We start from the raw sequence: 21,312 nt of genomic DNA on the forward strand, positions 1-21,312 counted from the left end.
ATCAAGAAAGAGATTTTAAAATAATGGTGTGAAAGTCATGCACACAGAGCAGTAGAAACAGAAACAGCTTTAGTATTGAGCACCTGCTGTATACCAGGAGCTTTATGGCTTTATGTATGTTATTTCATTTAATTCTCCAGTGACCACCTGGGCTTTGATGGAGCTAGAAACAGGTTACCAGAGCAGAGGCTCAACAACTTGCTCAGGCACAGGCATAGGCACATGAGAAGCAGAGCTGAGCTTGGAGCTATTCCTCTTTCCAATGAGCCCAGCAGTCTCCTGGGTTTAGGGTAACTGCAGTCAACTAAATCCCAACCAGGTGCCTTTCCTGCCTGGGTCAGCCCTTCCTGGCAGCTGGTGTTTGGCAGCTGGAAGACAATGAAAGTTTGGGGGAATGGTGAACATTTTGTCTAGCAGCACGTTTACATTTCTTTCCTAAGCAGCTGGAATTATAATGGCCAATCTTACAGAGTGTAGGAGTGCCTTTGGTAATAGGACCGCCTCCCGCCTGGAGCCTCTAGGAACCCAACCTCACTATTCCCACAGCGCTGTGCTCTACCCAGCCGAAGCTGGACCCAGAGGCGGGGCGGGGCCACCGCGGGTGCCCAGAGATTTGAGCCGTGGGTGGGCGGAGAGGAGCAATTGTGACCTGTCCCGGTCCCTCCCCTCCCTGGGCACTGTGATGCTGCAGGGCAGCTGCTGGCCCAGCATGTCTGTCCCTGGCCCCCTCCCACCCAGTGTGTCACAACAGCGGAGGCGGCTGTATCTGGAGCAGTTGGGGTGGGCAGGCCCAGCTGGGAGGCGAGCGGGCGAGGAGAGCAGCCGCGATGGTGAGCTTTTCCAGGGCCTGGGGCCGCCGGCCGGGGATCTGGGGCGTAGGGCTGGCACCCAGCCGAGAGCCATATCTACGCGGAGGCTAACGGATCCATCGCTTTGGATCTGCAAACCTTGAAGTCTCCTGGGGTGTCAGCTCAGGGTCGCGGGGGCCGTACCCTCCGGCGGACGGCAGCCCGTGTCAGTACCCTAGATATAGAGACCTGGGACAAGTCGCCCCTCAAAGGGACCTAAGGGACATTTGCGCACACAGGTGAGGAGAGGGAGGACATGGGAAGCCGGCGCAGAAGAGGTGAGATTCTGAGGGATCCCCAGACAGGCAGCTCAGAGACTAGAGTGGGCTAAGTAGGAGACAGTCCAGGGATTCCAGATGGGTGGGCTGCGCACGGGCGGCTAGGGGAGTGGGTGCAGTCAGTCCCTAAACACAATGAAATGTGACAGAGCCCCAGAATATGACAGAGGACTTAAGACGTCACAGTCTCCCTAGGCTTGAGGTCGTTTTCTTTACTGTCTCTGGACATTTGCTTGGGTTTGGGGCACTTAAACTTGAGCGCGCTCAGCTTCCCAGACACCGGGCACCTACGCCAACTCCCGTTTTTCCAGCGGTCAAAGTCAGAAGGACTTTGGCACACAGAAGTCTCCCTCCGGAAGGCCAGGGGACCTCACACTTCTCTTTTTGTTTACTATCGTGGTTAGGGGTTCAGCAGCAGCTCCTTTCTCCCTCCCCCACATCTACCTTTTTTGCAGATGCAGATCTTACTCGTTGGAGAGGGGCTTTCCAGACCCTCTAGAATCCCTCCCATCCGCCCTCCCCTCCTCCCGCCCCGGGCCGCCTGGAGCCCCGGGGGTGGGTAAATTCGTCCCCAATCCATTTCCCAGAACGCCTGAAAACCCAGAACCTCCTTGTTCAGAGCCCTGCCATTTTGGCAGCGGGGAGGTAGGTTGGAAAGGTTGGGTGGGGGAGGGGGACAGAATAAGCAAGTCTCATAAGCCAAGGTCAGGTTCTCTGGGCACTCTTGCTCTAGGTGTCAGTGACCGAGAAAACTCCCCTCCTCCCCTGGCTTCTGCTCATTTTGGAAAGTGCCCAGGGCCTTCTGGCTCTGGCTCCAGCTCTGCTGTTCCTAGCTAGAGGTCTGCCAGCAGCCCTCTCTCACCAGCATGCTCTGAGACACACCTGGGAGCTTGAAGAACTTGGGGGCCATAGTGGCCAAAGGAATCCACTCCTGCCTGATGCCCTTGCTGTGAGGCCAAAGAAGCCCAGAGGAGAATTTTGACTCCTGGCTCTGTAGCTAGCTATGTGACTTCAGGAAGGTCATTTAACCTCTCTGGGCTGGTTTTCTCATCTACAAAATGAAGAGGGGTTATGGCTCAAATTGCAAGGCTACCCCTAGCTTTACTATTTTAAGCTTTTTGTTGTGGAGAATTTCTTTTTTATTTTATTTTATTTTTTATTTTTTATTTTTTTTCAATATATGAAGTTTATTGTCAAATTGGTTTCCATACAACACCCAGTGCTCATCCCAAAAGGTGCCCTCCTCAATACCCATCACCCGCCCTCCCCTCCCTCCCACCCCCATCAACCCTCAGTTTGTTCTCAGTTTTTAAGAGTCTCTTATGCTTTGGCTCTCTTCCACTCTAACCTCTTTTTTTTTTTTTTTTCCTTCCCCTCCCCCATGGGTTTCTGTTAAGTTTCTCAGGATTATTGTGGAGAATTTCAAACATATAAAAAGGAGAGAGAACGGTATAATGAACTCCTGTATATGCCTTATTCAATTTCAACAATTATCTACTTATGACAAGTCTTTGCTTCATATTTGTCCCCCCTTTGCTCACTTCCCATTATTTTGAAGCAAATCCTAGGCAGGATACTCAAGATTTGATATTTAATATTTATGTCTAGTATGTAGTGCTTTATAATTTTCAAAGTGCTTTCTCGTGCATGTTTTAATACTGACCTGAATGCCATAGTGACTCTCAGTGTGGAGCCTAAAGTAGGCTTATAAGGGAGTCAAGGATCGTAAAAATGTGGCCCTGTGAGCAAACTTTGATGTATTTTCAATAGGCAAGTTTCTAAAAATATCCAGGAAATAAAAATTCTAGACAGTAAAACTGTACTTTAAAAGTGGCTGCTTAACTGAGAACCTGTGGTTGAATATTTTGAAAAGAGAGTATCTTTTATTTTGAAACTGACTTTTATATAGCAGGTTCTGTTTAAAATATTTAATCACATGGATAGCATTGTCTTAATGGGAAAACACTTATTGACCATTTCCCACTCATAGAACCTCTTTTTAAAAATCTCTTGACTCATTCCTTAAAGGCTAGAACGACACATCTAATAAACCTAGAACCCAAAGAATCCCACCCTTGCAGGAAGGGCTTCACTTCCTCCAACAGGTTAAGTTTCAGGCACCCATTCCCCAGGCTCCCCTTCCCTTGTGGGGGTTGAGGGGAAGTCTGCCTCTGTGTTAAGAAGAATTAGCTACAACATTTCTGTAGGTTCTGAGTAAGAAATGTATAACTAATCGAATAACTGAGCATTCCCATCTGCTCCTAGTGTCCCTCCAGTGAGCAGTTCTCCTGGGAACTGAGACTATGACATCTTTTGGGAAAAGTGTTATGGAGACTCCTGGTCAAGTGCCCCAAGCCAAGACCATGTCAATGATACCAGAGCACAGAGAAAGTGTATGTGGTTTTTTTGGGAGGTGAGAACATCTGCATCATAGCCCCCTTCTCTGCATTCCTTCTGAACTGGGAAGTACCAGTTTGGATGGGAATAGGCATAAAGTGGCAACAAAGAGCCTGTTTCGTGGCAAAAATGGACAGCTAGAGGGGAGGGGAGAATGGGGGTGGGGTGGACACTGCTTCCGTGTCTGCAGTCCTCTGCCAACTGCCCCCTTGCAGGCAGGCATGGCTGAGCTTTGCAGGGTCCATACTTCTATTCTGACCTCAGAGCACTGGTGGAGTCACTGCTGCACTGCCTTTCCCATCACAAAGTGCAGGTTTCCCCAGAGGTAGTGGGGTACATGCCTCTGAACAGCAGAGGAGCCAGATGAACAGAATTTCCTTTGGCAGTGGCTTGGGCAAAGGTGCCAGTTAAATGAGGAGGAGTTTTCATAGGAAGCTTCCAAGCTCAGGTCAGGCCCTGAGCTAAATGGCTAATGCTGTTGCTGAGTGTCTTTTCTGAGAGTGCTCCTGAGTGACCTTGAGAGGAAGATGAAAAGTTAAAAATAAGTCCTGAGGGGGAAATAGCTGGGGAATTCAGGACCAGTGATAGGGGGGTGGGTGGGAATCTTGGGGGCAGAAGTAGACCAACTGCTCCTTTTTCCTTTGGCCACCAAGGGACCAGTTGTGCTATCTGTGGCCTTTGTGGTTGACATTTCTTCTGTCTGTGTCTTGCTATTAGAATTTGTCCCAGATAATGAACTGTGGAAGAGAATGGGAAAATGGAGTGGGCAGTGTGCATCAGATTAAAACTCCTTAACTGTCTCTCACACTTGCTCCCGAAGTCAGCTAAAGCTTAAGGGCCTTCTGACATTAATGGCTCTCTAATGCTGGGAGTCTACTTACCAAACATGCCTGCTACTCTTAAAGTTGGTCTATGTCATCCCTATTGCTGCCCTAACTGCAGTACCTATAATCTGAGCCCCCTCTCTTGAGCCACTTTCACTTACTGATGTTAATTTAGGTCAAGTCTTTGTTCTTACTGTTTCTGGCTTGCTATCTATTCTTTGTTCTGAGGGATTCCAAATGTGCTCTAATTGAAGGGCTTTGAGCAGAGATAATTCAATCTTTTACAAATAATATTTCTTCTTTAATTATTCCTCCATAACACTGTGGATCTACTTTTTGTTTGCTATCTTTGACCTAGATCCTAAAATATAGGGAATTTATTAGCCCAGCCTGACAACTAGACATAATCTGGTGTAATAATATGCTTCCTGAAAGCAACTGTGTGACATTTGACCACATTGGTAGTCAGGGGATGTGGACTGGTCTCAGATTTTCATGTGGCATATACTGCTGGTCTGTGTTATTTCCTCTCCTAGACAATATGCCAGTTTTACTATTTTATGGTACTTCAAAATAAGTTTTGAAGCTACAAAACCTCCTTCTACAGAGGATCCTAGAGCTGATCTTAGTCCTTTGGCAGTAAAACAAAAGGGAATGACTAATATTGAAATAGAAATTATATAATATTGATATAAGAAAAGGTTTCTTATAGTGGAATTATAAAAGGGCTGTAAAGTTCTAGAATTTCTTTTTTGATGTTCTGCAAAACATAGGCTCCCCTCTCAAAGGAAGATGATAGTAGGTGGCACAGATTTCTCATCCACTCTGCCTTTCATGAGCCGACACTTCAGGCTAACTGAGTGGTTGGCGAGACCTGTCCTAAAATTTCCTGCCTCTTGTTCACCATGCTCCTAAGCCCAACTAAAATGATCATGTTGGCATGTCTAAATTCATCAAGGTCTCTGCAAATATTCCTCTTCCAGGAAACCAAGCCAGAGTTGTTTTTTTTTCTCTTTTGAACTCCCATTGTCTTTTAGGCATTGGCTACTCTCTTGTCAGATTATAAGACACCCCCCCGCCCCCAGGATAGAGTTCTTATTCTAATCATTCATATATTTATTGAGCACCCAGTACATTCAAGCACTGTGCTTGATGTTGGGGATGTAGTGAATAAACAAGGGTTCCTTGCCCTCATAGAACTTACTCTCTCTGCTAGGAAAGTCAGAGAACTGAATAAGCAACTATAATGTGGTATGATAAATGCAACAATAGGGAAGAAGAGGATTGCAGGAGCACATAGTAGGGGCTCTTTGCTGCTTTGTGGTTTTCCAGAATTCCTGTAAGAAGTGAAATTTAATGAATAGGATGAGTAGGACTTAGCTCAGTACCTTTTGGTACCTTTTTGTACATAATAACACAATAAATATTTGTTGTAGGAATGGACAGAGTGGGTAACTTTTGTAGTTATCCCAGCGCTAGGTCTGTGTAAGGGTGTGTCATACTTTTCTTGAGGAAAGGAATTCCTCTGTTAGGTCTCTCTGTCTCCCTCATCTTCACCCCCTGGATTGCTGGGAGAGAGGTCCAGTAGCATACAGGGGACCCTCTTTCCATCACAGCATACCTAGGGCACAGAAGTGGTCTGAGCTCTATAAGCCCAGATTCAAAATAGAACTGAGAGAGAGAAATAGTGTGTGAGAGAAAGCATGAGCTCTGATTGGCTAGAGAGGGGAATCTGAAATCTGAGTTTGGAGCAAATGTATGACTTAAATATCCTTTGCTGGGTCAGCTTACTCTGTACCTCAACCCATTCCCTCCCCTTGCACACACCAGCCCTGAGAAACAGATCATTGGTTCTGTCAGAGAAGGATGACCCATTTTCAAAAAGGCTACCACCATAAGACATTCTCAGTTTCTCTCTCCCTGGAGCTTTTTTCTGTTTGGAGTTTTGCTATACAAGCTTGGCCTGGCTATACACAATCAGGCTTGCATTGATGTAGATGTTGGCACAACCCAGGGCCCTGGAAGTTCAGAGTGCAAGTGAGGCAGGAGGTTGTGTGGTGTAAAAGAAACAACTCAGCTGAGGTCAGAAGACCTGGATTCCAGTCTGGGCTCTTGCTAAAGAACTGTGAAATCTTGAATCTGTCCTTTTACTTTTCTGAGCCTCTGAGTTTTAATCTGTGAAATGGGAAGGGAATCCTATTTGGTGATCCACAAGGCCAGTCTAATTCTAGTATCCTAAACATTTGGAGTTGGCAAAACGTCCCTGGTTATCCCAGGTAGGTGACCTTTCTTGGACATGATAGGTGGCCTCCTAAGGCCTGGGTCCACTCTGTGTTTATCTATGTAGAACTTCCAGGCAGGAAGATGGGGATGGTGATTGGGTAGAGTGGCTGGAGGATAGCTCAGTGCTCTGATAAATTAGGTTCTTAGTAAATGTTAGTTGAATAAGTGACCAAGTGAACTGGGACAGGAAGAGCCTGATCCCTTCAGGATAAGGTAATTATGGTGAGTGGAGTCCTTACTCCCATTCTTCCTCATTCCTTTCTTTAATTATTTTCTTCTTAGTATGAAAATTTTCAAACTTTTCAAATGCTATTGAATAGCATTATAATGGAGCTATGCATCTATTAGCTAGATTTAATAATAATAATAATAATAATAATAATAATAATTTTTGTCATATTTACTTTGCCTGCTGTATTTATTGAAGTATTTTAAAGTAAAATACAGACTCATTGACATTTTGCCCCAAATGCTTTAGAAATTTACTTACTAAAAATAAGTAAATTGTCATATTTAACTGCATTTTCATTATCATGCTTAACAAAATTAATCAATTTCTATATTTATCCCCCAAATAATTTTGATTTGTTCAAAACAGAATTCAGGCAAAGTGCACATACTACATGTGAATGTTATGTTTCTTAAGTTCCTTTGATGTGGAACAAAGATATGATCTCTTCTATCATCCTTATTTTTCATGAACTGAAAAGATTGGATCAGTTGTCCTGTAGAATGTTTCACCTTCTGGATTTATTTTACTGTTTTCTCCTGATGCCACTTAACATCACTCTGATCCTTGTGTTTTCTAAAGTGCGGAAACTAAATCTAAAGTGTTTAATACATTAAGGCTGAGTATTTTTGACAAGAACCCCTCATGGGTGGTGTTGTGTATGTTATGTTGCATCACATCAAGAGGTCTATAATGTCTGGTTTTCTCACTATTGGTAGTGTTAAGATTGATCCCAGTGTTAGGCTGGTAACTGTTGTTAGTTACCTCCCCCCACCCCTGTAACCTGTAAGTAACAGTGATTCTTTGGCGCTATATGAATATCCAATTCTTTTCCAATCAGCCTTTCACTTAATGGTGTTGGCATCCTTGTCCAAATCAATTATGTAATTAGGAACTGTAATGTGGCAACATTTCTTGATATAATATCCTTTTCATTGATTAGTTGGGATTCTTTAGTTCTCCCTCATCAACAGGGCTGTTTGAATGGGCACAAATGAGTTTTATTTCTGTTTTCTTTTTTAAATAACACTAAGGAGTTGTGGACTTAAAAAAATGTTTATCTATTTATTTTGTGTGAGAGAGATAGTGAGCCAGGGAGTGGCAGAGAGAGAGGGAGAGAGAATCTCAAGCAGGGTCTGCACTGCCAGTGGAGACTGACATGGGGCTGGATCTTATGAACCATGAGATCATGACCTGAGCCAAATTCCAAAGATGGATGCTTAACTGACTAAGCCACCCAGGCACCCCAAGGAGTTGTGGATTTTTACATATATACCCTGTTTCAATCAAGTACCATTATTTTTCTTTTTGATGCTCATATTGTCTCATCTTTGGCAATGGGAGCCTTTTCAAGTTGATTCTGAGATAACTTTTGACATCACTCTAGTCTGTGTTAGCTTCTGTGCTTTCAGGCACCAAACAATTTTCTGGGCTCATCTTGTACATTGCTTGCCCCAGACTTAGAATTCTTTATTTCTCCCAGGAGCTCTGGTTCTGTTAGTGGGGAATGGCATTGGGGGATTTTCATTTTCTCTTGATTAGCATAGCCACTTTTGGGTTTTGGAAGACTGTCAGTTATTTTGGAGTCTATTTTATATTTCTAATTACTCTTGTAAATTATCTTAACAGGGAAAATAGCTCTTCCTAAGGCGTGTGTATGTGTGTGTGTGTGTGTGTGTGTGTGTGTGTATGTGTGTGTGTGTGTGTGTGTGTGAGAGAGAGAGAGAGAGAGAGAGAGAGAGAGAGAGATTTTGTGAAGACTGGCATATTTATTAGTGTGTGTGATATTAAAGGGGATATCAAGAGAGGTTGATATCATTGATATCAACATATTGGTAGTCTTCTGGTCCCAAAGAGCCTTTACTCTTCCTCATATGATCTTTGATATTTCTGAAATATCCCTGTGTTCTTGCTGGAAAATCTCAGGGTGTTCCAGAAGGGAAGGCTGACTGGAAAGCAGACAGCATCACAGATAGGCCCAAAAGATAGTTGGAGTGTAGTGGTGGTTGGGGGTGGGGGGCAAGGTTCAGAAGGCTGAGTGTCAGAGCCACAGAGAATGCTGTCACCTAGAAGGATGATACACAGGATCAGAGTCCTTTTAGGCCTCTACAATGTCCCCTCAATTTTAGACACCTCCTTAGGAAGTCATGTCTTCATGGATGTGAAAGATGTGGACTGATTGATACTACACTGATTTGGGGGTGGTTCCTGGGTGTAGGGTGCTTTTTTAAGGTCTGAATTGAGACATAAGGTGAAGGCAGAAAATAAACCTCACAGTAAAGGTGAGTGGAATGGGGACCTAAGGTCTCTAACTTTCTACCTGTGCCTCCTCTGTGTGGAGAATAAAGCTACAAGGTAGTATCATAAAGAAAATGATAATGGCTAAGGCAAAAACAACAATAATCATGGCTAAATTATTATTTTAAGATGAGGGGAAGTTAAGTAACTCAGCCAAATTCACACAGCACAGCAAGTAAATTGTGAAGGCAAAATTCAAACCCTGGGGTATGGACAACTTTGTGAGTGAAGCCTTTCTCTGGCCACCAGACTCATGGAAATATAGCTGGGTTGTATTCCCAGATAGGGCTATGTTCCAGTTTGGCTGCTGTGAACATCTGTGCTCTATGCTCCCTAAGGCAAGGGCATAGAGACAGGTGTAGGGTAGGGACACAGTTCTAAAATTGAATTAGGGAGTAATGGGTCCTAACACCTCTGGATTTTTGAGGTGTTACTTAGGGTAGCTGCCCTGCTCCCATGCCCAGAGAACCTCCAAGTTCCCTTTGACTCCATGCGTTTCAATGCCCAGCCACATTCTCTGGAGGCTCTGCTCCTGGCTTGGTTTATTCAGTGCTAGAAAATGCCAGGTTGGGTCATGGATAAGAATAGAAACCCACAGACCAAGCACGTGCTTCCCTGCTAGGCTCTTGCGGGCACCATGGGCACAGAGCCACTTTCTGCTGGCCACTGCTTCCTCACAGTTGGGATATATGGAGGTGATGAAGCCATACCTCCTAGTAAAACCCCATAGTCAATTTCTTTACACAAGCACACACACATATTCATTGTCTCTCTGTTCTCTCTCTCTCACACACACACGCACACACACACACACCCTCATCCTCAACTATTAGTACTAGGACAAATCAAGTTGTGGCTTCACGCCAGAGTAACAGGAAGTAAGGACTTTCTAAAGGTCAGCTTTAATATGTGGCCTGACATAGATAAGGGAGCAGGTTATGGTGGCTACAAAGAAAATCTCCAACTTCTCAGTTCAGGAAGAGCCCAATTTAAACACTCCCAATTTTTCCTTGCTGGTGTAACAATCCTTTCTTCATCCTACATTTATAACCAGAACACTAAAGACATGATACCTACTTAGAAAGTATATTCCTTCCATGAGTGTTATCTGCTCTATGATATTCTGAGACTCTGTGTGTGTGTGTGTGTGAGAGAGAGAGCAAGAGAGGGAGGGAGGGAGATGGGGAGAGTATAGAGAGAGAGGATGCTGTCCAGGATGATTAGGGCCTAGGCATGAATATGAATGCTGCCACTGTGTATGGTAGTGAATATACAGAGTTTCTGCTCTTATCATTGGTTCATCCTTTGACCTCCATCAGTATAGGAATTTCATGGTTTGGAATGAGCCTCTTGTTTTATCAGTGCAGCTGCCCTTTTTCCTTTTCTTGGCACAAAGGAAAACCCTAAAAACAAACTTTAGAGCAAATCACAAAACTGTGATTCTTCCTCAGAGCCAAGTCTCAGTCCAGATGCAGTGGTGCTCAGACACTTGACACTTCAGACTCCCATCTGGTTCTAGATGACATGGTTGGAGGGATGGAGATCTTGAGGATTGAATGCCAGGGAGAGACAAGTCCTCAGATGTGCAGGATATAGCACAAGGGCATGACCAAGGCCTGGGACTCTCTGACCTTGATTCTTCACTCTCTCCACAGCGGGAGTGCATATCAGTCCACGTGGGTCAAGCAGGAGTTCAGATTGGCAATGCCTGCTGGGAGCTCTTCTGCCTGGAACACGGCATCCAGGCAGATGGCACCTTTGGTGTCCAGGCCAGCAAGGTCAATGATGATGACTCATTCACCACCTTTTTCAGTGAGACTGGCAATGGGAAACATGTGCCTCGGGCTGTTATGGTAGATTTGGAGCCTACTGTTGTCGGTGAGTACGGGCTAGGATCCTTTCCACAGAAAACAACATGAAGCTGCAGAGGCTTTGGTTCATGGTAGCTAAGGAAGCAGAATCTCTAATTGCAAGATGGGAGTGGCTCAACCAGAACCTTTCCACTGCACATGACTTCTGTTACCTCCTTGAAATCTCCACAGTCTTGTAGAGTCTCACAATAGTAATCACAGATCCCTGCTCCCCCATTACAGCTCTAACCTATGCAGAACAAAATACCCTGTACTTAACCCCCTTAAATCTGCTGAGAAAGATCCAAATTGTCAAGATTCTTTACTATAAACCAAGAGCAAAAAATAAAAAATAATTTTAGAAATTATAAGAAGTCTCCAAATAGTCCATTTCCCAAAGTATAGGTTTCTGATTCTATAATAATTACAGTCTTTTCTCATGGGTGTGGTGTGACCTTGTAGTATCATGCACACAAAATAGAATAACAGATGACATATTTTCTTATAGCCAGAGGTTGCTGTAGTTCTAGACTGAACCTCTTCTGGATCATAGAAAACAAGAATTCTGACTTGTGTTGGAGCAGGATTTTTGGTGCTTCACCTTTCCTGTAAATCCCCCTCTGCCCCCACCATCACTTCCCCCTGGGTTTGACTCCTGAGTCAATCCTCAGCTCAACATCAGGATTTCCTCAGCTTCAAGGCTGACTCACCAAGCAAGGGATGGTTAAGTTTCACAGAGATATCTGGGCAAATGTCTGTAATGCCTGAACACTAATTTCTAGGGGCAACAGACTACAGGTACACAATCCTGTACTTTGTACTTTGTACTTTGTACTTTGTACTTTATACAAATACAAAATGTGCAGATTACCCTCCCAGGCTACTATGCAAATGGGTGATTTCCTTTGGGGGGTGTGTGTAGAGGAACTATGAATAAAAGAGGGCATGCAGTTGGGGCTTGATACATCTTGGTCAGCCATATGTCCACTTTGTGTAGATCCTTGGAGGTGAGCGGAATAGCCACCCTCTTTAGGACTCCTACTCTTCTAGAACCTAGAGCATAGCTCTGCTTCATTGTCATTCTAAAATATCTCTAATGCCTGACATATATTAGGTTATGGTGAGACTATTGTTGAAAGAGCAGATCACTTTGAATCTTTCTTTGTATCCCTAGAACATTTTTTGAGAGAGAGAGAGAGAGATAATCCTAAACAGGCTCCACACTTAGCACAGAGTCCCAACATGGGGCTCAATCCCACGACCCTGGGGACATGACCTGAGCCAAAATTAAGAGTTGGATGCTCAACTGACTGAGCCACCCAAGCACCCCTCCCTAGGACATTTTAATGCAAGTGAAATTGAGTTCAGGTTTTGGGTAACTTTGTAGCATGAAAGAAAAAACAAAAGGGACTGAGGGGTGAAAGTGGAAAGAAGGAGGGGCAATCAACTTTGGTGTTTTGTGAACGTTGTGAATCTAAGGCTTTGAAAAGTTCCAACCAGCAGAGCAGTTGTCTTCTCTTTGCCTCCTTGAGTCACAGACTTCTGATTCTATTAGTGCCTATGTTACTCTTGCATTCTTTTAAGCTTTTGCAGATTTATTATGGGGTTGTCTGGTTTTACCTCAGTAGAGTTTTATAGGTAGAGGAAATGGAGACCCAGAAAAGTGTTTTATGTTATTTAATGGGGAGGGATGCATCTCCTCTAGAAACAAGGTTGGAAGAGTTGATAGTTTCCATCCCTTGGTAGATGAGGTTCGGGCAGGAACCTACCGCCAGCTCTTCCATCCAGAGCAGCTGATCACAGGAAAGGAGGATGCAGCTAACAATTATGCCCGGGGCCACTACACAGTGGGCAAGGAGAGCATTGACCTGGTGCTGGATCGCATACGGAAGCTGGTAAGTATTAACAAAGGTGAGGAACTGGTAAATCAAGCTAAGATGGATAGGCCTAAGCCTGAACAGGATTAGTGGAGGCCTATGACCTCTTGCTACAGGACAGAACTCCTATGATTTGGGAATTTCTGCTTGTGCTCTGTAGGAAACATTCACAGGATGATGCCTCTTCCTCCACCTGGACATCACGGACTACCCTATAGGCTGACGCTCTACTAATTCTTATTGATGCTCTATGATAGTGTTTGGGGGAAATTCTAAGTATAAGGAAGGCTTGATGTTTGCTTGTTGGAAGCCTAAGTTAACAAAGAATTTAGCTTGGAAGAGAAGAGGAAGAGATCATTGATGCATTTGAGCACTTACAAATGCCATTACAAATGTCAATTGAATATATTCCTTCACTTAATTCCCTTAATGATACAAAGGAAGTCACTTCCCTGTACTTTACAGATGAAGAAATTGAGGGCATGTGGTTTAATAATTTAGCCTGGGTCACACAACTAGGATTTGAATCAGGTTGGTTTGACTAGAAAGTTCTGAGTTGTGGGGTGGGTCACTTTGTCTGTTTGAGCTTTCATTTCCTTATCTTTACAATGGAAATGTTTGGACTTGATTAGTGGTTCTGGAGAGCAAAAGGTACCAAATTTTTGTTTATGTTCGCTTTGTCTATTTAGTGGAGGGCTCATAGGGGTTGTCTGTCTCAAAGCTGTCTATGGGCCCCCAAAGTTCAGAACTTTCTAAGACTGTGTGAATTCATTTAGTTCCTTTTTTTTCATGATTGACATTAGTTTTATTTCTTTTCTTTTTTCTTTTTAAATATAATTTATTGTCAAGTTGGCTAACATACAGTGTATAGAGTGTGCTCTTGGTTTTGGGGGTAAAATCAGTGATTCATCACTTACATACAACACCCAGTGCTCATCCCAATAAGTGCCCTCCTCAATGCCCAACACCCATTTTCCCCTCTCCCCATTCCCCCATCAACCCTCCAATAAGCAACAGTTTGTTCTCTGTATTTAAGTGTCTCTTATGGTTTGCCTCCCTCCCTCTCTGTTTGTAACTATTTTTCCCCCTTTCTTTCCCCCATGGTCTTCTGTTAAATTTCTCAAGTTCCACATATGAGTGAAAACATATGATATCTGTCTTTCTCTGACTGAGTTATTTCACTTAGCATAGTACTTTCCAGATTCATCCACGTTGCTGCAAATGGCAGGATTTCATTCTTTCTCATTGCCAAATAGCATTCCATTGTATATATAAACCACTTCTTCTTTATCCATTCATCAGTTGATGGACATTTAGACTTTTTCCATAATTTGGCTATTATTGAACGCTGTATTATAAACATTGGGGTACATGTGCCCCTATGTATCAGCATTCCTGTATCCTTTGGATAAATTCCCAGTAGTGCTATTGCTGGGTTGTAGGGTAGTTCTATTTTTAATTTTTTGAGGAGCCTCCACACTGTTTTCCAGAGTGGCTGCACCAGTTTGTATTCCCACCAACAGTGCAAGAGGTTTTCCATTTCTCCACATCCTCGCCAGCATCTGCTGTTTCCTGAGTTGTTAATTTTAGCCACTCTGACCAGTGTGAGGTGGTATCTCATTGTGGTTTTGATTTGTATTTCCCTGATGATGAGTGATGTTGAACATCTTTTCATGTGTCAGTTGGCCATCTGGATGTCTTCTTTGGAAAAGTGTCTTGAATTTATTTAGTTCTGGTAAGAGCTAACATTGAGTGCTTACTATGTGTCAAGTCCTTGCTCAACATATTATGCTATCTCATTTCATAATCACAATATCCTTGTGAGATGAATATTTTTTACTGCCCTACTTTATTCAGGAAGAAACAGAAGTCTGGAGGTGTTCAATAACTTGCTCACGTTTTTACAACTGGGAAATGGTAAAATTGATATTAAAACTCGGGTTCTCTGATTCCATTTATATTTCTGAAATTGGTACCCAGAGCCACCTTTCAAGACTGGGCTGAAATATATAATCGGCAGTTCCCACAAAACCAATGACAAGGGCAGGGAAAATGGAGAAGGAGTTGGGGCTTTCAAAGAGTAAGGTTATTAACCACTGTCATTATGAAACTCTTTTTTTTTTTTCCAACGTTTTTAATTTATTCTTGGGACAGAGAGAGACAGAGCATGAACGGGGGAGGGACAGAGAGAGAGGGAGACACAGAATCGGAAACAGGCTCCAGGCTCTGAGCCATCAGCCCAGAGCTGACGCGGGGCTCGAACTCACAGACCGCAAGATCGTGACCTGGCTGAAGTCAGACGCTTAACCGACTGCGCCACCCAGGCACCCCTGTCATTCTGAAACTCTTATTCCTGGTTCAACCAAGACACTGGGCTAGAAACTTCCACATACTTCGTAGCATGTACATGTGCAGTTTGCCACCCTATATATTTCAGCTAGTCCTCCCAAGATCAATCCATCTCCTTTTATCTTACTTCTTCAAGGCTGTTTCAATTTTACCTACATAAAAATGTTGAGGAGTGGAGTGGGGCAGCCAGAGAGGATTGCCTGCCTTTGTTCACATGAGGGTATTCTCATAAACATGTCCTCTGGTTTCTTCCCCTTCTCTACTCTCTCCAGACAGATGCCTGCTCTGGCTTGCAAGGCTTCCTGATCTTCCACAGTTTTGGTGGGGGCACTGGCTCTGGGTTCACTTCTTTGCTGATGGAACGCCTCTCCCTGGATTATGGCAAGAAATCCAAGCTAGAGTTTGCTATCTACCCAGCCCCTCAGGTCTCCACTGCAGTTGTGGAGCCCTACAACTCCATTCTGACAACCCATACCACACTGGAACATTCAGATTGTGCTTTCATGGTGGATAATGAAGCCATCTATGACATCTGCCGCAGAAACCTAGATATTGAGCGCCCTACCTATACCAATCTCAACCGCCTCATCAGCCAGATTGTGTCCTCCATCACTGCCTCTCTCCGCTTTGATGGGGCCCTCAATGTGGACCTCACTGAGTTCCAGACCAACCTGGTGCCCTACCCCCGTATCCACTTCCCACTGGTCACTTATGCACCCATCATATCTGCCGAGAAAGCCTATCATGAACAACTCTCTGTGGCTGAGATAACGAGCTCCTGCTTTGAACCCAACAGCCAGATGGTGAAGTGTGACCCAAGACATGGCAAGTACATGGCCTGCTGCATGCTCTATCGGGGGGACGTCGTGCCTAAGGATGTGAATGTCGCTATTGCTGCCATCAAGACCAAGAGGACTATCCAGTTTGTAGACTGGTGCCCCACAGGCTTCAAGGTGAGAGCTGATGACTTAGGGAGGAGGTAGACAATTAGAGAAGCAGAAGATTACCAAGGATGGGAAAGGAGGATGTATAAATTCCAGGGTCTTAGGCATACAATTCCATGGGATCTTCAGATTTCATGGGATGATATGGGGAGAGGGGCTTAAGACAAAGATAGCATTAATTTCATTCATTCATTCATTCATTCACTCACTCACTCATACATTTTAGGTAAGGAGAGACTTTATTTGAAAGAATTATGAAAAGAGAGAGGAAAAAAAAAGAAAAGAGAGCGGAGGACAATTGCAGTATTCAGAGGGGTACTACTACAGTAGGGAGAAGTCTCCTACTGCTCTTACCCTAACGTCTGTAAGCATCTCAAAGGTCAGAAGAAAAGAGCTTTTCTATAATAGGGAGGAGTGTACAGGGTAGAAAGAACACATGTGGGCAAGTGCGATGAACAGAATGAATGGGTGGAGGTAGATGAAATCTGATAATAGATCAGAGAATGGAATTAACCAAATTATTCAAATTATCAGAGAGATATAATCCCATCCTTTAATAAAAGATGTGTTTCTCTTCCAATTTATCTTGAAAAAGTAAGTGTTCACCCTGTAAGTCTTAACTCAGTGAGGAAGAAATTTTATGGTTATTATAGGATTGTGAATCACTTATTTTGTGAAGCCCTGACATTTCCCATTAACTAGAAGTAAGCAGAAGCTGAGGAAGCCTGTTGTAGATCAGGTGTCCACAGTATAGAAAATGCCAGACTCTGAGGGTTAGTAAGGAGATACAACAGCCAGGGAAGACCCATGGATCTCAGGACTAGTGAATGTTGAATGTTAGAAGGCACTTCTTTGAGTTGCACTGGCAAGACATGCAGCTGGTTTTGTGCATGTGAACTGCTTGACCACTTTGTCCCGTGTTCCTATGGTCTTTAATCAGATTCTGCTATCAAAATAATTATCATCATTTACATTAATATTAATTAGTAACCACCCAGTCATGCCTTTAATAATTCAGAGGTTTACTCAGCACCAGGGGTTGATGTACCAGTTGGTAGAGATACAGAGATGAGCATTCTGTAACACAGATTAGCCTACCTAATCTCCTTTGGTAGCATTCTTCCTCACTGCTATACTCCTAGCTACATACACAATCTTTCCTCTAGACTACACCCATTTTAAAAAATAATGTTGCTTACATTAAAAAAAAATGTTTATGTATTTTGAGAGAGAAAGAGTGTGCATTCATGTGAGTGTTAGCAAGGGGCAGAGAAAGAAGGAAAGAGAATACCAAACAGGCTCTGTGCTGTCAGTGCAGCTTGATCTCGGATCATGACCTGAGCCAAAATCAAGAGTCAGATACTTAACTGACTGAGCCACCCATGCACCCCAAGACTACACCTATTGTTATGGGTCATTTCTGGTCATTCTGTGAAAACAATCAAGATCTTCAAAATATGGAGTTCTTTTTAAAAAATTTAAATGTAAACAAACAATAAAACAAGCTAGTAGGAAAATGAATAGGAAAAAAGAAAAAAATGAGACGTGAGGGTGGTGGGGAAGTTAACAAAAAGGAGATGCCCCTCTTTCTATCTCTTATTTTAAGCTGAAGTTTGGGGATTATGTCTAGAAAGATAGGTAGTGCAGCATCTTTAGCTGCTTTTCAGAAAAGCATATGATTATTGAATTTCATCCTCTTGCATTCTATCCAAGGGTGTTTGTCCCTACTTGAATCAGTTGAAGGAATAATTACTGTTTGAGAGAGGAGAGTTGGCTTCAGACACAAAGTTTTTTTCTAGTCAGGGTCAGATTGAGCAAAATATGTGATGCAGTGAAGTTTATATTCATTGCCCTTCCCTTTCTCATTTTTGGTCCTTTGCCCTATCTTAGCATCACCTCCACCACCAAGATGCTACTTTTGTCTAAGAGGAATAATAGATAATTCTAAATTCATTTAATTGGCTACCCACCTTGGCTATATAGACTGCTGCAATTCCCACCTACATCTCTCAAGAAGACATATATTTTAAAGCTATGAATTTAAGAGGCTGACACTTAAGGCATGATGACCTGGGTAGGAGAGCTATTTTTTGGGTGTACTATGTTCTCAGTGTCCTATGGATATTATCACAGTTTGTTCCCTCAGACTTCTTCCAGTTGCTTACAGTTCCTGAGATTGACTTTGGTTTGGGGTATGTGTGTGGGGAGAAGGGAGATTTCTCAGATAGTACCCCTAATATTAGATTGGGCTAGGGTTAGCTTGGAGAACCTTGCCATGCTACCAGATCTTGGGAAGTAGGCTTGTCCAGGCAAGGGTTTTAATGAACTTTCTTTGATTGAAGGCCTTACTTTTCTTCTAACAAGCCTACTCCCCTGAGACATGGGGACTGGCTAACATTAATCCCCAAGACCTTTTGAATTTTTAAATTTATTGCTCTGGAATATCTCTATGATCTTTTAATTTTTATTTATTTATTTTTTATTTTAGAGAGAGAGAAAGACAGTGTGAATGGGGGAGAGGGCCAAAGGGAGAGAGGGAGAGAGTGAGAGAATTTCAAGCAGGTTCAGCGTGGAGCCCGTTGTGGGTCTCAATCCCACAACTGGGATCATGACCCAAGCCAAATCAAGAGTCGGACATGAGCCACCCAGGCATCTCACTTCCATGATCTTTTAAACAGCACTTTACCCTTGGCAGAGAAATTTCCCTAAATTTATTGAAAACTTTAGATGCCCACGTGGAAAAGAATAAACTTCAAGCCTAGAAATTAATTTGCCTCTAAAAGGGGATCTATTTTCCTTTTCAAGATAACCATGTATTGTACACCCCCGTTAATATTGATCTCATTCATTACCCTCATTTGTCTCCTTGAATCTCCCCACTACATTTCTACCTAATACCATCCCTATTCTCCTCTTCTTTCATAGTCTTTATTTTTTTCTAAGTTTTTATTTAAATTCCAGCTAGTCTTTTGCAGTTTTAGATTTCATAGCCCTTCCTCTTGAATTTGCCTGTACTCAATTCCACTCACTTTTGATTTATCTTCAACACTCACCTCTCTCTGTTTCTTCAACCCTTTGATTCTCTCTTTTCATATCCAGGCCTGCTCCCATCCCCACACCCATGACTGTGTCTTGCTACCACATCATGTTACTAAGATAACCCCATTTTGAGTTGTCCTTTGGCTGCTCTGCATTTTCTTTTGTTGTCCCTCCTCTTTCTCTGTTCCTCAGGTGGGCATCAACTATCAGCCACCCACTGTGGTACCAGGAGGGGACCTGGCCAAAGTCCAGCGGGCTGTTTGCATGCTGAGCAACACCACAGCAATTGCGGAGGCCTGGGCCCGCCTGGACCACAAGTTTGACCTCATGTACGCCAAGCGAGCCTTTGTGCATTGGTATGTTGGAGAGGGAATGGAAGAAGGAGAATTTTCTGAGGCCAGGGAGGACCTGGCTGCTCTGGAGAAGGATTATGAAGAAGTGGGGACTGATTCATTTGAAGAAGAAAATGAAGGGGAGGAGTTTTAAATATACACATTCCCCTTGGTTGTGTCTCTTTATTTATGCTGATACACTCAAAGCACATTTAACTATTCCAAGAGTAACAGACTACACTCCTGTACCTAGCCTAATTTCTGTGTATAAGGTGTATGACACCAGTGCCTATGAGTGACTGGGCCGAAAATGGATGCTGAGTTGTTCAGACACTCCTTTGGGTAAAAGTAGTTTTGTGTCATGAAAAACTGAGTCTCTAGGTTAGGGTGAAGCCAAGTTACACTTTGTGAAGAGACCTAATCAGGATTTTAAATTCTAGATTAGGCTACGCTCACCCCAAAGCATAGTCTCCTGGCTGTGGAATGGTGAAACACTAAGGAAAGGAAAGATTTGGGCATTGGGAAGATTCCAGGAAGGAAGTGGCACTGTTAGAGAGAGAAACAATACACACATATTTCCTGCTCTTGTAAAAACACAAATAAATTAATGAGATAATTCAGGTAGTGTTGACTGCTATAAAGTAAAACAACAACAACAACAACAACAACAACAACTGTGATGAGAGAAAGTATCTGGGGAGGGTGCTCTTTTAGACTGGGTGGTCAGAAAGGGCTTCATGGAGATCTGAAAGACAGGAGAGAGCCATCACGTAAAGTCAAAGGATGCCGGATATAGAGCAAAACACAGATGTGGGAACAAGATTGGAATGTCTGAAGAACATAAAGGAGGTCAGTGTGCCTGGAGAATAGTGTGAGATGGAGATAAGATCCAAGAGCCAAGCTGGGGCCAGAGCATATTTAGCCGATAGACTATGGTAAGTTTAGATTTTTCTCTAAGTGAAACAAACATTTGGAAGGTTTTAAGCAGGATATACTGTAGTTTTTATACACATATACCTTATCTGTAATCCTCCCAACAATCTCAAAATGGATATTCTGCTCATTTTGTAGATGAAAATACTGAAGTTTACAGAGTTGATATGTTGCTCATAGAGAGCTCAGATAACATGGATCACCAATTCTATTGTCTACCCTACATGATTTCTATGTCTTGATATCTGTGCCCATTTTCCAACTGCTGCTTCATAAAATGATGGATAGCGGAGAAACAAAAAAAGCATTTACAAAAGAGAGGATGAGTTAATACATCTGTTCCCTGAAGTTGGCAGCTCTGGTAGGATTTTAGGAAAATCAAAAATCTGCTTTTAAGAAACTACCACTGGTAAGATACCCAAGGTTGGGCACACAGTAGGTCCCTATGTATTAGATGCACACCTTGTTAATTGTTGATTTTCCCTAGATTTTTGTTGTATATTCCTTGGGAGCCCTCAGAAAGATAGAATAAAATGTTCCAAAAAAAGGAAGAATTCTGATCACTTCTAGAGGATTGTTTTCAGAGAGACCTTACTTTCTTGCTCTTCTATGAAGGAGATCATGGTGCTAAAAAAAACCCCAATGAGGTCCAGTTCTGCTGTCCATTGTGACCTCCCTTGACTGAGGATCATTCCTGCACCAAGTCCCCATAGGTGTCTACATAGCTGTGTAGACAAATTTATTAAAGAAATGTATTAGAGAAGCAGGGCCAGGAGCTCAGGAAGGAGCATATTCCCTCTTGATAGAAGTTGAGAGACCTACCCATGGATT

General features: G+C 43.1%; 1 protein-coding gene across 1 annotated transcript; it reads left to right on the plus strand.

The window, feature by feature from the left end:
- Positions 1 to 695: 695 nt before the first annotated feature.
- On the plus strand, positions 696 to 19,720 carry TUBA8 (tubulin alpha 8). Its single transcript, XM_058744294.1, has 5 exons — positions 696 to 830; positions 10,813 to 11,035; positions 12,754 to 12,902; positions 15,506 to 16,186; positions 19,409 to 19,720. Exons 1-5 carry the CDS (start codon positions 828 to 830, stop codon positions 19,700 to 19,702), a joined length of 1,350 nt encoding a protein of 449 aa, XP_058600277.1. The 5' UTR covers positions 696 to 827; the 3' UTR covers positions 19,703 to 19,720.
- Positions 19,721 to 21,312: the final 1,592 nt, after the last annotated feature.

The sequence above is a fragment of the Neofelis nebulosa genome, chromosome 8, assembly GCF_028018385.1.
Source record: "Neofelis nebulosa isolate mNeoNeb1 chromosome 8, mNeoNeb1.pri, whole genome shotgun sequence".
Taxonomy (NCBI): Eukaryota; Metazoa; Chordata; class Mammalia; order Carnivora; family Felidae; genus Neofelis; species Neofelis nebulosa.

Bases quoted from the DNA above. Each gene is read 5' to 3' on its own strand.
- TUBA8 (XM_058744294.1), top strand. The intron at 12,903-15,505 runs GTAAGTATTAAC...TACTCTCTCCAG, and splicing joins TGGATCGCATACGGAAGCTG to ACAGATGCCTGCTCTGGCTT. The intron at 16,187-19,408 runs GTGAGAGCTGAT...TCTGTTCCTCAG, and splicing joins GGTGCCCCACAGGCTTCAAG to GTGGGCATCAACTATCAGCC.